This window comes from Oncorhynchus nerka, linkage group LG4 (genome assembly GCF_034236695.1).
Source record: "Oncorhynchus nerka isolate Pitt River linkage group LG4, Oner_Uvic_2.0, whole genome shotgun sequence".
Classification (NCBI taxonomy): domain Eukaryota; kingdom Metazoa; phylum Chordata; class Actinopteri; order Salmoniformes; family Salmonidae; genus Oncorhynchus; species Oncorhynchus nerka.
In genome coordinates, this window is record NC_088399.1 from 28,768,713 (window position 1) to 28,781,208 (window position 12,496).

At 42.3% G+C, this 12,496-nt stretch overlaps 1 protein-coding gene across 1 annotated transcript in view; it reads right to left on the minus strand.

The window, feature by feature from the left end:
- The window catches only part of LOC115121625 (netrin receptor UNC5D-like), a 93,049-nt gene extending 83,101 nt beyond the window's left edge, over nucleotides 1-9,948 (minus strand). Inside the window, exon 1 of the mRNA XM_065018098.1 lies at nucleotides 9,720-9,948. Within this exon, the coding sequence (XP_064874170.1) occupies nucleotides 9,720-9,948 (229 nt within the window). The remainder of the gene's footprint in view (nucleotides 1-9,719) is intronic.
- Nucleotides 9,949-12,496: the final 2,548 nt, after the last annotated feature.

Here is a 12,496-nt window from a genome sequence, read left to right on the forward strand (position 1 = left end):
GATTGCACGTTAGTCAGTAGGGATGGACGTCAGTGGGAGTTTACTCGCTTGTGTAACGGATTTCCTCCTCTTCATCTGAGGATGAGTAAGGATCGGACCAAAATGCAGCGTCGTAAGTGTCCTTATTGATTTATTCAAAAACACAACTGAACACTGGAACGTGAAATATACTAAACTGAAACAGTACAGTGTGGCCCAAACACTCACAGGGAAACAAACACCCACAAACCAAAAGTGAAACCCAGGCTACCTAAGTATGATTCTCAATCAGAGACAACTAACGACACCTGCCTCTGATTGAGAACCATACTAGGCCGAACACAAAAACCAACATACAAAAACAAACAGACTGCCCACCCCAACTCACTCCCTGACCATACTAAAACAAAGAATAAAATAACAGAACTATGGTCAGAACGTGACAGCTTGCCTATGGTGAAGCATACAGTTGAAGTCGGAAGTTTACATACACTTAGTTTGGAGTCATTAAAACTCGGTTTTCAACCACTCCACAAATTTCTTATTAACAAACTATAATTTTGGCAAGTCGGTTAGGACATGTACTTTGTGCATGACACAAGTCATTTCCCCCCCCAAAATGTACAGACAGATTATTTAACTTATAATTCACTGTATCACAATTCCAGTGGGTCAGAAGTTTACATACACTAAGTTGACTGTGCCTTTAAACAGCTTGGAAAATTCCAGAGAATTATGTCATGGCTTTAGAAGCTTCTGATTGGCTAATTGACATCATTGGAGTCAATTGGAGGTGTACCTGTGGATGTATTTCAAGGCCTACCTTCAAACTCAGTGCCTCTTTGCTTGACATCATGGGAAAATCAAAAGAAATCAGCCCAGACCTCAGAAAAAAAATTGTAGACTTCCACAAGTTTGGTTCATCCTTAGGAGATATTTTGAAACGCCTGAAGGTACCACGTTCATCTATACAAACAATAGTATGCAAGTATAAACACCATGGGACCACGCAGCCGTCATACCGCTCAGGAAGGAGACGCGTTCTGTCTCTTAGAGATGAAAGTACTTTGGTGTGAAAAATGCAAATCAATCTCAGAACAACAGCAAAGGACCTTGTGAAGATGCTGGAGGAAACGAGTACAAAAGTATCTATATCCACAGTGAAAAGAGTCCTATATCGACAAAACCTGAAAGGCCGCTTAGCAAGGAAGAAGCCACTGCTCATATACCACCATAAAAAAGCCAGACTACGGTTTGCAACTGCACATGGGGACAAAGATTGTACTTTTTGGAGAAATGTCCTCTGGTCTGATGAAACAAAAATAGAACTGTTTGGCCATAATGACCATCGTTATGTTTGGAGGAAAAAGTGGGATGCTTGCAAGCCGAAAACCGTGAAGCACGGGGGGGGGGGGGCAGCAATCATTTTGTGGGGGTGCTTTAATGCAGGAGGGACTGGTGCACTTCACAAAATAGATGTCATCATGAGGGAGGAATATTACGTGGATATATTGAAGCAACATCTCAAGACATCAGTCAGGAAGTTAAAGCTTGGTCGCAAATGGGTCTTCCAAATGGACAATGACCCCAAGCATACTTCCAAAGTTGTGGCAAAATTGCTTAAGGACAACAAAGTCAAGGTATTGGAGTGGCCATTACAAAGCCCTGACCTTAATCGTATAGAAAATATGTGGGAAGAACTGAAAAAGTGTGTCCGAGCAAAGAGGCCTTACAAACCTGACTCAGTTACACCAGCTCTGTCAGGAGGAATGGGCCAAAATTCATACAACTTTTTGTGCTTAGCTTGTGGAAGGCTACCCAAAATGTTTGACGCAAGTTAAACAATTTATCAGCAATGCTACCAAATACGAATTGAGTGTATGTAAACTTCTGACCCCCTGGGAATGTGAAATAAAAGCTGAAAAAAAGTAATTCTCTCTACTATTATTCTGACATTTCACATCCTTAAAATAAAGTGGTGATCCTAACTGACCTAAAACAGGGAATTTGTACTGGGATTAAAGTCAGGAATCCTGAAAACTGAGTTTAAATGTATTTGGCTAAGGTGTATGTAAATTTCCAACTTCAACTGTACTACAGCTTGCATAACACATGTTATGTTATATCCTCTCAACTATGACATTCATCATCGTGCGCATATAATGCATCATGAAAACATTTAGTACAGGGACTCCATCAGGTTGGCGATCACTGAGTCCCCTTGGGACTGTGTGTTCATAACTACTCTCTTTCATCCCCATTAGAAGTTAGGAGAAAACAGATGCCAGCACATTTATATGTCAATACAGAATCATATTACGTTCTCCCAGGAGACACATGCATGCATCTCTCTGCTTTCTATCCTGTCATGAGCTTCACATGTCAGAGCCCTGCTGCACTGGTGAAACAACTTTAGCATTAGTGCTGGTGTTGTTTGGCTCCTGCTCCATTTGATTCACAGCTTACTGCGCTAACCACCACAGCCTTCCCCTAGGGCCAGGCCTGCCTCTCAGACACACTTTAACAGCCATTAGTGAGCTGCCGCTACACAACTGCTACCTGAGTGTATTGCGCGCCCGTGTGTAGGCCTGCTTGAGTGTATTGTTCCATCATAACCTTTGCTGTCTTGCTTCAGTGCACTATTAATATATACAGTGTTGTCTGGAATTATTGACACCTTTGATAAAGATGAGCAAAAATGACTGTATAAAATAATCAATTGAACTACTGAGCTATATTGTATGCTAACATTTTGGGGGAAATTATATAATTTTATACTAATACAACTGCTCACAATTGCTCTTGATTTTGTGGCCAATTAACCACATCTTTGTGGTTGGGATTATTGTCTTGCTGGAAGATCCACTTGCGGGCAAGTTTCAGCCTCCTGGCAGAGGCAACCAGGTTTTCAACGGTATTATGAACTTTACCCAGTATAAGGATATTTGAACCAAAAACCTGGTTCTCTGCCACGTGGCTGAAGCTTGGCCACAAATTGGATCTTCCAGCAAGACAATAACCCCAAGCACACATCAGAATTCACAAATAAATGGTTAATTGGCCATGACAATGGTTAATTTGGCAATGGCAATCTCAGTGTCGGGACTTGAAACCCATTGAAAACCTGTGGTTTCAATTGAGGCCAGTCCATAAGTGCAAAGGATTCTGTATGGATGAATGGTCTCGCGGTCTGAGGCACTGCATCTCAATCCTAGAGGCGTCACTCCAGACACTGGTTAGATTCCAGGTTGTATCACAACTGGCCGTGATTGGGAGTCCCATAGGGCGGTGCACAATTGGCTCAGCGTCGTCCGGGTTTGGGTTTGGCCAGGGTAGGCCGTCATTGTAAATAAGAATTTGTTCTTAACTGACTTACCTAGTTAAATAAAAATGTTATACAAAATAAAAGATCCCTCCTAATGTGTTCTCCAACTCATAAAACATTTCAGAAAAAGGCTCAGTGCCGTTATCCTCACAAGGTGATGTATTGAAAACAGGGGTGTCAATAACTTTGACCCCTACCTAAAATATTAATTGTTGAACAAAATCTCTTTCTCTGAGCAATTGTATTAGTATAAAATAATAACATTTCACCATTTGTTGAAGCATACAGTATAGCTCATTATTTAAAATATTTATTTTATAGTCATTTTTGTTCATCTCTATCAAGGGTGTCAATAATTTTGGACCCCACTGTATGCCAGTGTGCTGCCAGTGACATTCTACAGTGGCTGTCTATAACCTGAGACATCTACACAGACAGATACAGTAGAGACACAGCACAACGTCCAGATAACTCTCAGTAAATCCCTGATCGCATCCAGAGAAATCCTTCCTTCCATTACAGCTCTATGAGCCTCACAGCAATTTCTATGTCCAGGCTGCAAAGCCACACATCCATGCAGGGAAGTGGACTTCTCCACTGACCTTTACACTTAACCAATCCATAGACGAGCCTAGGGCCGTCCACTAGAACACCAGCTTTCCATTTGGAGAGATTAGGCCACTTTGTTCAGTGGAGCAAGCGAGTGACAAGAAAAAAAAAGACAAAGAGAGAAAGAGCAAGGGGGGTGGGGGGTGGGATGGAGTAGACAGTGGATAGGTGGGAGACACCACTTCCAATCTACTGTAAGTAAGCTTGAGATCCAGACATGAACACCAAGCCTTGAGTGTGTCTGCTGATTTTTCTGGGAAAGAAAATGTAATTGCGTGTGCTCCAAAAAGATACTCGTGCAGAGTTTACAGATTTCATCTCACACAAACACAGTGTTGTCTAATCCATGCATGCGCCGATAGATTCACTATCCACGGGTCATCTAGCAAAGTCGAGCAAAGTTTATAACACAAGAAAAGAGTCAATCTGAGGTATATTTTTTGTTGTTGCTGTTTCTACTTTGAAGTTTAGATTAACAGAGTACTTGTGGATCAAGCCAGCTATTGGATGATCTGAGTTTGTGTGTGTCAAATGGCCACACAGATAAAAAATAAAAAGAGTTGCTCTAAAATACTGGCCGCATTTAGAATAATTAACGTCAGTTGTCGGAGCTATCTGTTGATAGCAGAGCAGAGTTAGATGTGTTAGGAGAATAACGATCCGACTACTGGCTCCAGAACAGAACATTGAACAGAACATTGAAGTTTGACTACCCAATGAGACAGTTTGAACTTCTGTAACTGTCTGTCTTAGTGGCTCTGAGAGAGGGGGTATGGCATGTGTGTTAAAATACACACTGAGGTGTCGTAACAGAGTTGACAGGTTCTAGCTCGTTCTCCCAAAAAATAAATGCCTTCCGTGAACTATCACTCACACTTGACTTTTTCCCCCCTTACTTGCACTGATAGCTACTTTGAGGAAAATGTACTTACTATGACTGTGATATATGGCTGTCCCACATAGCTATTTTAGGATGAATGCACTAACTGTGAGTCACTCTGGAGAGTGTCTGCTAAATGACTAAAATGTCAAATGTAAGAGTCAGTCATCTAATATTTAACATGTACTCTTCATGATTACAAAAAGGACAAGGAGCCTCCAAGTTACAGTTTACATTTAGCAGTTCATTAATTATGACACACACACGCATGCACACATGCACAGGTACTAAGGATGTAAGCATGTACTAAGGATATAACGCATGTACTAGGGATGCAACACAGGTACTAGGGATATAACACAGGTACTAAGGATGTAACGCAGGTACTAAGGATGTAACGCATGTACTAGGGATGTAACACAGGTACTAAGGATGCAACGCAGGTACTAGAGATGTAACACAGGTACTAAGGATGTAACACAGGTACTAGGGATGTAACACAGGTACTAAGGATGTAACACAGGTACTAGGGATATAACACAGGTACTAAGGATGTAACACAGGTACTAAGGATGTAACACAGGTACTAGGGATATAACACAGGTACTAAGGATGTAACACAGGTACTAGGGATATAACACAGGTACTAAGGATGTAACACAGGTACTAAGGATGTAACACAGGTACTAGGGATATAACACAGGTACTAAGGATGTAACACAGGTACTAAGGATGTAACACAGGTACTAGGGATGTAACACAGGTACTAGGGATATAACACAGGTACTAAGGATGTAACACAGGTACTAAGGATGTAACACAGGTACTAGGGATGTAACACAGGTACTAAGGATGTAACACAGGTACTAAGGATGTAACACAGGTACTAAGGATGTAACACAGGTACTAGGGATATAACACAGGTACTAAGGATGTAACACAGGTACTAAGGATGTAACACAGGTACTAAGGATGTAACACAGGTACTAGGGATGTAACACAGGTACTGGGGATATAACACAGGTACTAGGGATATAACACAGGTACTAAGGATGTAACACAGGTCTAGGCATGTAACACAGGTACTAGGGATATAACACAGGTACTAAGGATGTAACACAGGTACTAAGGATGTAACACAGGTACTAGGGATATAACACAGGTACTAAGGATGTAACACAGGTACTAAGGATGTAACACAGTTACTAGGGATGTAACACAGGTAATAAGGATGTAACACAGGTACTAGGGATATAACACAGGTACTAAGGATGTAACACAGGTACTAAGGATGTAACACAGGTACTAAGGATGTAACACAGGTACTAAGGATGTAACACAGGTACTAGGGATGTAACGCATGAACTAAGGATGTGACGCATGTACTAAGGATGCAACGCAGGTACTAAGGATGTAACACAGGTACTAGGGATGTAACACAGGTACTAAGGATGTAACACAGGTACTAGGGATATAACACAGGTACTAAGGATGTAACACAGGTACTAAGGATGTAACACAGGTACTAAGGATGTAACACAGGTACTAGGGATATAACACTGGTACTAAGGATGCAACGCAGGTACTAAGGATGTAACACAGGTACTAAGGATGTAACACAGGTACTAGGGATATAACACAGGTACTAGGGATATAACACAGGTACTAAGGATGTAACACAGGTACAAGGGATATAACACTGGTAATAAGGATGTAACACAGGTACTAAGGATATAACACAGGTACTAGGGATATAACACAGGTACTAAGGATATAACACAGGTACTAGGGATATAACACAGGTACTAAGGATGTAACACAGGTACAAGGGATATAACACTGGTAATAAGGATGTAACACAAGTACTAGGGATATAACACAGGTACTAAGGATGTAACGCAGGTACTAAGGATTTAACGCATGTACTAAGGATGCAACGCAGGTACTAAGGATGTAACACAGGTACTAAGGATGTAACACAGGTACTAGGGATGTAAGACAGGTACTAAGGATGTAACACAGGCATTAAAGATGTAATGCAGGTACTAGGGATGTAACACAGGTACTAGGGATGTAACACATGTACTAAGGATGTAACACAGGTAGTAGGGATGTAATGATTCACCAAATGATTCATCATTAGGTTTAGTCTGTCTGGGAGTAAACCATCCTGGTCCGTGACGGGGCTGGTTTTCTTTTTGTAATCCGTGATTGACTTTAGACCCTGCGAATGCTGCCATCAATCCACGGTTTCTGGTTTGGGAATGTTTTAATAGTTGCTGTAGGTACGACATCGCCGATGCACTTGCTAATGAACTCGCTCACCGAATCAGCATATTCGTCAATGTTGTTGTTTGACGCAATGCGGAACATATCCCAATCCACGTGATCGAAGCAATCTTGAAGCGTGGAATCAGATTGGTCGGACCAGCGTTGAACAGACCTGAGCGGGGGAGCTTCCTGTTTTAGTCTCTGTGTATAGGCAGGGAGCAACAAAATGGAGTCGTGGTCAGCTTTTCCGAAAGGAGGGTGGGGGAGGGCCTTATATGCGTCGCGGAAGTTAGAATAACAATGATCCAGGGTTTTACCAGCCCTGGTTGCACAATCGATATGCTGACAGAATTTAGGGAGTCTTGTTTTCAGATTAGCTTTGTTAAAATCCCCAGCTAAAATGAATGCAGCCTCAGGATATGTGGTTTCCAGTTTACATAGAGTCAAATAAAGTTTGTTCAGGGCCATCGATGTGTCTGCTTGGGTGGGAATATATGCGGCTGTGATTATAATCGAAGAGGAATTCTAAGTCAGGTGAACAGAAGGACTTGAGTTCCTGTATGTTGTTATGATCACACCACGTCTCGTTAATCATAAGGCCCCTCTTCTTACCAGAAAGATGCTTGTTTCTGTTGGCGCGATGCATGAAGAAACCAGCTGGCTGTACCGACTCCGATAGCATGTTTCGAGTGATCCATGTTTCCTTGAAGCAAAGAACGTTACAGTCTCTTATGTCTTTCTGGAATGCTACCCTTGCTCCGATTTCATCAACCTTGTTGTTAAGGGACTGGACTTTGGCAAGTAGTATGCTCGGGAGCGGTGCGCGATGTGCCCGTCTCCGGAGCCTGACCAGAAGACCGCTTCGTCTGCCCCTTTTACGGCGTCGTTGTTTTGGTTTGCCGGCTGAGATCCGATCCTTTGTCCTGGGTGGTGGGCAAAACAGAGGATCCGCTTTGGGAAAGTCGTATTCCTGATCGTAATGATGGTGAGTTGACGTTGCTCTTATATCCAGTAGTTCCTCCCGACTGTATGTAATAAAACCTAAGATTACCTGGGGTACCAATGTAAGAAATAACATGTAAAAAAACAAAATACTGCATGTTTCCTAGGAACGCGAAGCGAGGCGGCCATCTCTGTTGGTGCCGGAAGTATAAGTAGGTTAGTATTGTGAAGTATTACTTTTTTTGCAGTATTACTTTAGTGCCTTATTGCAAACAGGATGCATGTTTTGGAATATTTTTGTTCTGTACACTGTCAATTAGGTTAGTATTGTGGAGTAAACTACAATGTTGTTTATCCATTCTCAATTTTCTCCTATCACAGCGATTAAACTCTGTAACTGTTTTAAAGTCGCCATTGGCCTAATGGTGAAATCCCTGAGCGGTTTCCTTCCTTTCTGGCAACTGAGTTAGATAGGACGCCTTTATCTTTGTAGTGACTGAGTATATTGACACACCATCCAAAGCATAATTAATAACTTCATCATGCTCAAAGGGATATTCAATGTCTGCTTTTTTTATTTTGACCCATCTACCAATAGGTGCCCAAGTTTGTGAGCCATTGGAAAACCTCCCTGGTCTTTGTGGTTTAATCTGTGTTTTAAATTCTCTGCTCGACTGAGGGACCTTACAGATAATTGTGTGGGGGACAGAGATGAGGTAGTCATTCAAAAATCTGGTTAAACACTATAATTGCACACAGAGTGAGTATATGCAATTTATTATGTGACTTGTTAAACACACACACACAGTTTTGTATTGCTATCCTGCTGGGGACCAAATAATTGGTTACCATCTAAAATCCTATTTTCCCTAACTCCAAAACCTAAATCAACCCTAACCTTAACCCTAAACGTAACCTAATCCCAAAATCTAACCCTAAAATGAACCCTCTTGTCTGAATTTTCCTTGTTTTACAATCCTTGTGATTACCCACAATGATAGTTAAACAAAAACACACACACGCACACAGCTCAGATAGATCCAGCTCAGAGAGGACCAGCTCATCAGCAGCAGATTTTTCATTTAGATTGTAGAATGGATGCGTTTATGCAACAAATGTTATTGCATATCGAACCGAATCGCTTCGATTCTTTCTTCTAATCAAACCAAATTGCGCTGAATAGTTTCAAACTAAAACGTACTGTTCCTGTATCGTATCGGAGCCCATGTATCTTGATACGAATCGAAACGGGAAAGATGCACATCCCTAGAAGGTATACACACATATACACACACATCAGAGACATGAAGGAGCCAGATGGGAAGGTAACTGGACAAAAGCAGACACCAGACAATACAGATTTAGAGACGGAAGGAGCTTGATTGTAACTGTGTGGAACAAAATTGCCACATGGTGAGGCAATAATATTTTAAGGGTTGGACTTAAGCTTGGGAACAGTCAATAAACTGCATTTTAACCCTCGTTTTATCACTCCAAATGAAATGATAGACTATGGGGAGATTGGGATGAAAAACACAGTGTTTCTGTGTGTGTATGTATATTTTTGTGTGTATGTTTGTGTGTGTGAATACATATTTGTGTGTGTATGTGTGTAAGCATGTGAATGTACAGTATATGTGTTTGTGTGGGTAGGTGCATAAAAGTGTCTGCATTCATGTGCATGAGTTACTATGTCACATCAGTGTGTCCCACCTGTGCCCTCGTCAGTGTGTTCCTGAGACTGGTGCTGGCTCTGGTGGACCCACTCCCCATTGCACTTGAAGAAGATCTGCAGGGCTGGCCTGGCCCGGCACTTGAGCTTGATGGGGTTGCTCTTGACGATATAGGCATCATCGGGCTCCTGCAGGAAGTGGGGGAGGGTCCCTGACGTACCATGCTGCAGAGCATCACTCCTGGAACCTGGAGACAAGGAACATGACATTAGACTAGAGTATAGACTAGATAGAGTAGTGTAGAGTACAGTATAATAGAGTAGATTAAAGTAGAGTACAGTAGAATAGAGTAGAGGGGAGTAGGGTAGTGTAAAGTAGAGTTGAGTAAAGTAGGTTAGGGTGAAGTAGACTAGAGTAGGTTAGAGTAAAGTAGAATATTAGTAACGTTCCACAAATATCGATAATACAGTAACCCAAACACCTCAAAAGTGTCTCAAAAGTACATCCATAACAAAACATTTGCAACAATGTCTAATGAATCAGGAAAGTGTGTGAGATGATGACACCCAACTCAGCCTCACATTTCCATAGAAAACACTCCCACAATAGCCGCTGCTCAACCACCTCAACATGATGACAGTCTACACCTCATTGACACGCTTTGATCTTTCAAAAGGCAAGTCCTTCACAATCTGTTCATTTCAGAGAGCGATTTGGTAACAATAATTAACTGCAATAATTCCTATGTCTGACTCAAACAATAATCAGGTGTGTGTATGTACAGTGTGTGTCTGTGTATGTGTGTGTGTGTAATGTATGTGTAGCAGGTGTAATTATACTCTGACTAATCTCCCGCTTCGCTTTCCTCCTGTAACCTCTCATGTACTGTATGTGTGAGATAGAGCTCTGCATCGGGTTGGATACCCACGGTTACCGCGGGTGAGCCGCAAAAAACTCAGCTGGTGGGTGAAATTAAAACATTCGGCTCGCAGTTCAGAACAATTACATTGCGGGTCGGAAACATTTTAGATCAAGATAATAATGCATTCTGTTGTGTTGCATTGTGTTGTGAATTCCATTCTGTGAGCGGTGAGGCAGACATAAGGCTACCAGTAACGCACGTATTGAGAGTGTGTGGAGCAGGGAACCTTCTAGGGCTGTGACGGTCATGGATTTTTGGATGACGGTAATTGGCCAGCCAAATGAAGGCTGTCACTGTAATAACTGTTCCAATCTCTCCGCTCCCGACTGGCTGTGCTGCCATAGAAATAGATTGAATAGAACAGTCGTCCCCATTCAAGTCAATGATGGCATAATGGGTGGACTGCCGGCCATTGCGAGCGTACCCATAGGAGCAAAACAGGAAGTAAAATATGCGCTAAAATATGTGCTGTGATTTGTTGATTCAACTCAACTCAATCACAAAAAATACATTCCATTGCATGAGCCACATTCTCTGGTCTGATGAAACCAAGATTGAACTATTTGGCCTGAATGCCAAGCGCCACGTCTGGAGGAAACCTGGCACCATCCCAACGGTGAAGCATGGTGGTGGCAGCATCATGCTGTGGAGATGTTTTTCAGCGGCAGGAACACTAGCCAGGATCGAGGGAAAGATGAACGGAGCAAAGTACAGAGAGATCATTGAAGAAAACCTGCTCCAGAGTGCTCAGAACTTTAGACTAGGGTGAAGGTTCACCTTCCAACAGAACAATGACCCTAAGCACACAGCCAAGACAATGCAAGTGTGGCTTCGGGACAAGTCTCTAAATGTCCTTGCATGGCCCAGCCAGAGCCTGGACTTGAACGCAATCGAACATCTCTGGAGAGACCTGAAAATAGCTGTGCAGCGACGCTCCCCATCCAACCTGACAGAGCTTGAGAGGATCTTCAGAGAAGAGTGGGAGAAACTCCCCAAATACAGGTGTGCCAAGCTTGTAGCGTCATACCCAAGAAGACTCAAGGCTGTAATCGCTACCAAAGGTGCTTCAACAAAGTACTGAGTAAAGGGTCTGAATAACTATGCAAAAAGTTCTAAAACCTGTTTTTGCTTTGTCATTATGTATTGTGTGTAGATTGATGAGGACAAAATCTATTTAGTCCATTTTAGAATAAGGCTGTAACGTAACAAAATGTGGAAAAAGTCAAGGGTTCTGAATACTTTCTGAATGCACTGTATGTGTGTGATCGAGGGGTATGTCTCTTTATAAGTAGCGGGGTGCACTCTCCAGCTCCAGGATTATAGCTAGCCGAGTTTCTCTCCAACATCTAATCCATCTCCTCCCTACAGAAGCTTTCCTGCAGGAGGAAGACTCCTGATTGAAGGGAAAAGATAAATGACTGTGTATGTGATGGACTGGCTGTGTGTGTGTGCTGCATGTATGTGTCCGTGTGTGTATTTGATGTTCTAATTTGTGTGTGTGCGTTTGATATTCTGACTGTGTGTGTTCTGGATGTGAAAATCACAGCCCTCACTGGCGTGTACCTCCCTCTTCCCCATACTGCTACGCTCTTTCTCTCTCCCTGGTTCATGGAACTGAACAAAGAGACATTCTTTTAATTTAGAAATGACTACCCCGGGCTACTGTAGCTACTTGCTCTTTTCTGGAATGCTCCATTTTGTTGGTGTGTGGCGAGGTGACATGCATTATTTGTGTTTGAATAGCAACAAAACACATGCCAGCACACATCCACACACTGACAGAGAGATATACAGAAACATAGATGTGCACTGCACACAAATGCACACACGGACAGACGGATGCGTGTATACGTCTCAGTACCAAGCCATTGTGCTGTTGCTCTGCTACCTTACAA